The 7,572-nt window shown below is 46.7% G+C and overlaps 1 protein-coding gene across 2 annotated transcripts in view; it reads left to right on the forward strand.

Annotated features, from left to right (window-relative positions):
- The first annotated feature begins 1,250 nt into the window (after window positions 1-1,250).
- The window catches only part of Cdc25a (cell division cycle 25A), an 18,643-nt gene continuing 12,321 nt past the window's right edge, over window positions 1,251-7,572 (forward strand). Inside the window, exons 1-6 of one of the 2 annotated variants that reach the window (XM_021206389.1) lie at window positions 1,251-1,851; window positions 2,864-2,940; window positions 3,988-4,030; window positions 5,137-5,173; window positions 5,750-5,851; window positions 7,366-7,470. In XM_021206389.1, the coding sequence (XP_021062048.1) occupies window positions 1,682-1,851; window positions 2,864-2,940; window positions 3,988-4,030; window positions 5,137-5,173; window positions 5,750-5,851; window positions 7,366-7,470 (534 nt within the window). In that variant the 5' untranslated portion in view covers window positions 1,251-1,681. The remainder of the gene's footprint in view (window positions 1,852-2,863; window positions 2,941-3,987; window positions 4,031-5,136; window positions 5,174-5,749; window positions 5,852-7,365; window positions 7,471-7,572) is intronic. The other variant, XM_029543744.1, reaches the window with a different exon arrangement.

The raw sequence follows: 7,572 nt of genomic DNA on the forward strand, positions 1-7,572 counted from the left end.
GACCCTGTCTCGAAAGAAAAATATATGGAATCACAAATATGGCCATAGCGAAGATACTTAAGGAGCCCATAACCATGTCTTGTGACATAATGGCTATTCATCTAAATAATGAATAAAGTAACTACCTTCCCTTCACTCTGGTTCCTCCTGGAATTATTTTTGTGATGTAAGACTTGTAAAGATTAAATACACTAGTACAATTATCACACATGAAACGCTGTCATGTACATAAACACTAAATGTTGCCTAGTACTTTTACGGTGATTTGAATGGCTCCTACAGGCTCATATGATTGAATGCTTGATCCCCAACTAATAGGGATTTTAGAGTATGTGTGGCCTTGTTGGAACAGGTGTGTGGATGGGAATGGGTTTTAAGTTCTTAAAAACCCACACCAGGCATAGTCTCTCTCTCTCTCCCTCTCCCTCTCCCTCTCCCTCTCCCTCTCCCTCTCCCCTTCCCCACCCCCCCTCCCCCCTCTGCTTGCTATCTGTGGATCATGATGAACAGCTCTCAACTACTCCTGTTTCAGCCCAGTATATATATATATATATATATATATATATATATATATATATACCCTATTTCAAAAATTAATTTAATCTAATCAGAGTCTGGAGCAGGAATGGTGGCACATGCCTTTAATTTCAGCATTCGAGAAGCAGAGACAGAGGCAGATGGATTTGAATTCAAGGCCAGCCTGGTCTACAGAGCGGGTTCGAGGACAGCTAGGCTACATAGAGAAACCCAGTCTCGAAAAAGAAAAAAAGAAAGACAAAATCAGAGCTGTCCTGTGAAGGAAAAGAGGGATCCACGGTACTGTACTACACAGATAGAGACGAGCCAAAGCCAGGTCCTTCCCTAGTCTCTGTCGCCTAAAAAAAAAGTGCACAGCCCTGGGCTCAGTAGCTGAGACAGGTGTGTAGTACACACTGTAGGAACTACACTACCCAGCATGCAAGTGAAAAAGAGCGGGGCCTTCCGGTAGGGACTAGCGCCCCCACAGAGAGTTTCATTGACTTCTCGGCTCCTTTCTCATTTTAGCCACCTCCCAACTCTTCAGGCTTCGCCCCCACCGAGAGAGGGAGTGACCTCGAGGAGGCCCACGAGACGCTTCCTCCTTTCCTTCTCATTGGTCCAGCTCAGCTGTCATTCGGGAGCGAGGAGAAGTTTGCTTCCTGATTGGTGAATTCCGTTTGGCGCCAACTAGGAAAGGGGCGGGGCGGCGGCTCTCCCGAGTGTGCAGCAATTAACGCTAAGGCCACTTTGGTGGTGAGGGAAGGGAAGGTTCCTTCTCTGCGAGCAGGGTACGGAGCAAGGAGGGAGAGAAAAAGAAAAAAAGTGAGGCGACTTAGTCGGCGCGGTGGCCTCAAGACTCTTCCTCCGCGGAGTTTGTTTGGATTTAATCTTGAGGTTGCAGGCGCCCGCCCGCCTGCGGGCCTCGCGGGACAGAGAGGGAAGCACCGGTGCTTGTGCCTGGCGCCTGCCGAGTCCCCTACGCTCGCCCGTCCGCGCCGCTGCCCGTGGCGGCCGCGTCTCTGAACCGCGGGGTCGTGTTTGTGTTTGACCCGCGGGCGCTGGTGCCGTGGCACGCGGCTGAAGCCGGTGCCAGCGGGGCGGGGCCCGGCGCAGCGGAGGCGGAGGAAGACGGAGCGGGAGTCCGGGCAGGCCCGGCGGCGCCATGGAACTGGGCCCGGAGCCCCCCCACCGCCGCCGCCTGCTCTTCGCTTGCAGCCCCACGCCTGCGCCGCAGCCCACGGGGAAGGTGCTGTTTGGCGCGTCAGCTGCTGGCGGACTGTCCCCTGTCACCAACCTGACGGTCACCATGGACCAGCTGGAAGGGCTGGGCAGGTGAGAGACCGGCGAGCGATGCCCCAGGCCGCTGGCCGGCCCTCGGGATGATCCAGCAGGAAGCAGAGTCTGTCCACTTGGTTCCGATGCTCCGATCCGGGATGGCCTGGCCAGGGCCCGCCATGTGCACCCTCCCCCCCGGGCGGAATGTTGGGCGGGAGAGGCCGTTCGGATAGTCCAGGGCTGTCCTCAGCCCGAGCCGGACCGGAGATCGGGGAAGCCTGCTGGGCATCCTGTCTTGTTCACCCCTTTCAGATTGCTCTCTACGCTGTCTCTATTCCAGAAAAGTCTTTGGAATCTCCTCTTATGGAGGGGAGGGAGGGAGGGTGGGAATGGGTCCTCCTAGGCCCTCACCACCACTCTTTGCTGAGCCACCCGCGCCGGATCTTAGTTTCCTGTAAGCTTTGTTCCTTCTCAACAAAGGGACATGGCATTTTCTTTTCTTGCATTTGTGCAAAATCTATGCAGCCACCTGGCCGGCACGTTTCTCGTATCTATCTACCCATCTACCTTTTTAAGCTATCACTTTTTACCTAACTTTTCCATATTGGAAATCTTAGTGGACTTTATAGTCCTACACCACTATCACTAACCAAAACGCTTAACACTATTTTTAGTGAAGTTGCTTTTACTTCGGTGATGGGTATCTCACCCCCTAAACTTGTCTTACGACTTTTGCAAACCCTGAAAAGCTGGGACTCCTGGCCTAGTCACCTTTGCCCTTACTCCTAGCTTACTCAGTACCTCAGACTGAGGCTCTCCTTTAAGGAAACCCAGCCCTTGCTACAGGCATGTCTGACAATGTGGCCCAAGGCCAAGCCACTCACTCCTTTGTTTAAATGCCAACTGGGGTATTCTGGGTGGCCAAGTGTGAGTGAGGGGTGTCCTTGGCTTGATCTCTCAAAGATGGTTTGTGGCAGCCTGGCTACTTCATGGCCCATGTCCTGTATGTGACCTTTTCTTAATCAAATGCTAGAAATTGCTCATGTGGAGGTGTCTCTCTTGGTTTCAGTGACTGTGAGAAACGTATGGAAGCGAGAAATAACAGCAGTCTACAGAGAATGGGCTCCTCAGAATCGACCGATTCAGGTATTGCCATTATTGTTGCTGTGTATGTATGTGCTCGTGTGTGTGTGTGTGTGTGTGTGTGTGTGTGTAGGTGTGTGTTTAGATCAGAAGGCATCAGAGCCCCTGAAGCTGGAGTTACAGACCATTGTGAGCTGCCTGATATGGTTGCTAGGAACTGAATTTGTCCCTTCTACGGGAGCACCAAGCTATTAACCACTAAGCCACTTATTTTTAAGAATTTAATGACATCAATTTATTTATTTTGAGACAGGGTCTCACCATGTAGATCACATTGGCCTCTTGCCTCTTGAGTGCTGTCGTTAAAGGCATGGGCCACCATCCCCCTGACCAATCCAGGTGTTCCTTCAGCCTTCACATTCATCTGGAGTCAGCCATTCGGGAAGCATCTTGCCTAGGAATTTAATTGGTAACAGTACACATAGAAATTGTGATGTGGAATGATAAACACCCTTCAGTAGAGTACAGAGGGAGCTCCTGAGACAGTTCATGAAGGGAAGACGTGCCAAGTCTTTGTTCCAGTTCTTTTTTTTTTTTTTTTTTTAAGGTGTGCTTTTATATATGTGGATGTTGGCTCACATGCCTCTCATGTGTGCACATGGCGTGTACTTTCCTTGAAGGCCAGGAGAGGGTGTCAGATCCCCTGAAACTGAGTTACTGGCACTAGCATGTGGTTGCTGGGAATTGAACTCAGGTCTTCTACAAGAGCAATTGTGCTCTTCTGCACCATCTCTCTAACACTACTTTTTAAAGACATAATGTCACTATATACACCAGATTGGCCTCCTAGAACTGAACTTAGCTGGTTGTATTTTTCATATCCCTAAATGAGTATATTTGAAAAAAATAAAATAACTCCACAAAAACTTAGAGGGATCAGTACTAACCGAAAAAAAAAAAAAAAATCAATCAATTTTGATATTATTTGGCCTCTTCAATCTTGTTTCTCTTGATGGTATTTGCAAATAGAGGATCCATGGGTGTACTTAGAAAATGTTGCTTAACACCAGAATATGTATTTCCTAAGAATTTTGTTTTTATTTCTCAAAGGTTTCTGTCTAGATTCTCCTGGGCCCTTGGACAGTAAGGAAAAGTATGTATTCATTACTTTAAAATCTTCTACTTAGAAGGAAAGTTTTCCTTAAGCCTAGTGGCATAGGCCTCAGTCTTATCTACTCAGGAAGTTAAGGCAAAGGGATCAAAAACTTAAGGCCTGTCTAGGCAATTTAGTAAAATCCTGTCTCAAACAGTGCAAACTCGGTGATAGAGTGCTCGTGTGGGGTGTGAGGCCCTAGGCAGGGTGAATCCTCAGAACCTCCCAAAAAGAAGAAACTTGTTGGTTAGCTTCTTTTTTTTTTTTCTTTAAAGATGTATTTATTTATTTATTATATATAAGTACACTGTATCTGTCTTCAGACACACCAGAAGAGGGCTTCAGATCTCATTACAGATGGTTGTGAGCCACCATGTGATTGCTAGGATTTGAACTCTGGACCTCTGGAAAAGCAGTCAGTGCTCTTAACCATTGAGCCATCTCTCCAGCCCCTTTTCTGGTTTTTCGAGACAGGGTTTCTCTGTATAGCCTTGGCTGTCCTGGAACTCATTTTGTAGACCAGGCTGGCCTCGAACTCAGAAATCTGCCTGCCTCTGCCTCCCAAGTGCTGGGATTAAAGGCATGTGCCACCACGCCCGGCTTGGTTAGCTTTTGATATGGAATCTCATTTTGAAGCCCTGGCTTGCCTGCCTGCCTCATGGGTGCTGGGTTAAAGTTATGTGCTGTGCTCCTGGTCAAAACTTAATTTTTGGATGACACTCTTCATTCAGTGGACTGGAGCTCTGCGGTTAGCTGTGCCTGCTGAGTTGCTCGGATGCTAGAAACACAGCTGGGAATGAGTGCTGCTTCATGCCAGCAGTTTGTAGGACTTCCCTCCTTTAGTTTAGCTGTAGTTTCCCATATTCTACTTTTTGACGTTAAGCCTTAAATGAACAGATGTATGTATTTTAGGAGACATCACGGGGTTTGGTTTGGTTTGGTCTTTTCAATCTGGGGTGCTCCTGAGACCAGGGAACACTATTCTTGTATATGCTACAATGAGAACCCTGCCATGCCTGTCCTGCCCCTACTATAGGTTGAGCAATGTGAATCTGCTCATATAAATATCTCTTTATTCTTATGTTTACCTTTTGATCTCATTACAGCCTTGAAATTTCCCTGACGAGAATAAATTCCCTACCTGTAAGTTCCGTTGTTGTTTTGAGCTAATACCTGTAAATTGCTTCATCAAACACCAGCTTCCCTACGTTGAGAAAGTGGGCATTGCTTTTCTACATCCCTTTAAACATACAGGCAGTAAGGTATTACCTAGAGGAACTTCAACAGTGACTGCCTCTTGTGGACTTTGTACTCAATCTCAGTTTTATCAAACCAGGAAATGTTCTTTTTATGCAGATGTTACTAGGGGGTTGGTATGGCACTATATCATTCCTGCCAAGAGGGCTATAGACCTTGTCTGATTAGGTGGAAGGCCATTCTGAGTTAGAGCAGGTTGGACCCCTGGGCACTTATGTGGTGGTAAGCTAGTTTTTCCAAACCCCACTTCATTTCTTTAAGAATTAAGGTTTTGGCTGGGTATAATAGGTCAAACCTGTAATCTTAGCATTTAGGAGGCTGAGGCAGGAAGGTCATCCATCTCAAGTTCAAGGCCAGCCTTGTCTTCAGAGGTAAACCTTATCTTAAAACACGAGAAAGGAAACCTGAGTCTCCCACTGTGCTTGCCTCTGTGGGCTCAACTTCTCTGTTTTACTTTGGTAGCAGAAGCTCCTGGGATGTAGTCCAGCCCTGAAGAGGAGCCACTCTGATTCTCTAGACCACGACATCTTTCACCTCATCGACCAGGATGAAAATAAAGAAAATGTAAGCATAGCATAACCACAGTAACCCCTGCTGGAAGTGAAACCTAAGTGTCAGCAGCTTACAAGTGACATGGCTGAGCCGCCATCTAACCTGACTAACTGGAAAGGCCACACCTAGCCTTTCAATAGAGAAATCTGAATTTGAATCTTGCTTCTTCTACCTAGCTTTGTGATGCTGGAGTTTTGCTAGGCCAGCACCTTTTTCTTGCACCTTATTTCCTGTGATGAATATCTGTCACATTTATAAACACTGGATTGAGACGCTAAAATCCAAAGCCATGCAAGTTTTGTGGAGAATATCTGAAGTGGTTGCTTTGAGGATGGTGTGGTTTATCCAGAAGTCCATGTGCACCCTGCCTGACTTTCTCTCTTAAGTTGTACAGGGTGTCTAAAATAGTTGGTCAGATTGATTGGCTTGCCTCTCAGTCACTCTATTTCCATATATTTGTTGTTTCCCATTTCCTGCTAAAATACCAGTTGGTGACCCTTACAAAACCTACGTCCTGTATGAAAGCAGATTTTGTCTGGCAACTTGGGGAGACATCATGAGGTATTCCGTGCAAATGGATTCCCTCCTTGACTGCATGGAGCAGTTTGTCAACCTTTCCAGTACAACTGGACCAAAAGTATAGATGTGGCTCTTGACTCATGACTTCTCCCAAGGTTGTCTTCCTGCAAGCTTTGCTCTAAAGGAAAAATAGATAGATTAAATAACTTTCTGGTATGGCCCTCTTTGACTTCAAGATCTTAGGCACACCATTGAACCTGTAGATGTAGTTTTCTTACTTGTAAAATAGGAACAGTCAGGTTGTATTTGAGTACTTAGTAATAAAAACTGATATTAGCAGTTACTGGTTTTGGTACTTAATAACAAGTGTGCTTATGTAACTTAAAGATAGGCATGGATCTTTCTGCACATGATGTTCTGCTTTGGTGTATGTCTATGTACCATGTATGTTCCTGGTGTCTGCAAAGGCCTGAAGAAGGTGTCAGATCCCCTGAAACAAATTACTGATGGTTGTAAGCCAACCTGTAGGTACTAGGAATCAAACCTGGGTCTTTTAGAACTGTGCTCTCCAGTTGTGGGGGGGTGCACATCTTTAATCCCAGCACTTGGGAGACAGGCAGATGGACAAGGGCAGCATGGTGTACAGACTGAGGTCCAGGACAGTCACGGCTCCAGGGAGAAACCCTGTCTCAGAATACAGAGTACAGAAAGAATGAATTGAAAGGAACTCTGCTCTTACTGCTAAGCCAGCTCTCTAGCCTCAACAAGTTTTCATTAATTTTATTTAGTGAAAGAGAAAGCCTTCGGGTGGGAGCGTGCCATGGTGCACATGTGGAAGTCGGGTCAGCTTTCAGGAGTATGTTTTCTCCGCCGTGTGGGGCTCAGGGATGGGATTTCAATCAATCTTCAGGCTTCCTAGAAAGTGTATTTACCAGCCAAGCCACCCCACCAGCCCTAGAGCTCGTTTTATGGACAGTAGAAAATATTTCAAATATATTGTTTTGCAGGAAGCATTTGAATTTAAAAAGCCAATACGACCTGCATCTCGTCACGTCCACAAGGAGAGTAAAGATCCCTTTACACACAGGCAGAATTCAGCCCCAGCTCGGATGGTACGTGTTTTGGCTTTCGTTTGGGAGTTCATCTTGGGAAGATAATTTACAACATGGAGAGAGAGAGAGAGAGAGAGAGAGAGAGAGAGAGAGAGAGAGAGA

Source organism: Mus pahari, chromosome 10, assembly GCF_900095145.1.
Source record: "Mus pahari chromosome 10, PAHARI_EIJ_v1.1, whole genome shotgun sequence".
Lineage (NCBI taxonomy): Eukaryota > Metazoa > Chordata > Mammalia > Rodentia > Muridae > Mus > Mus pahari.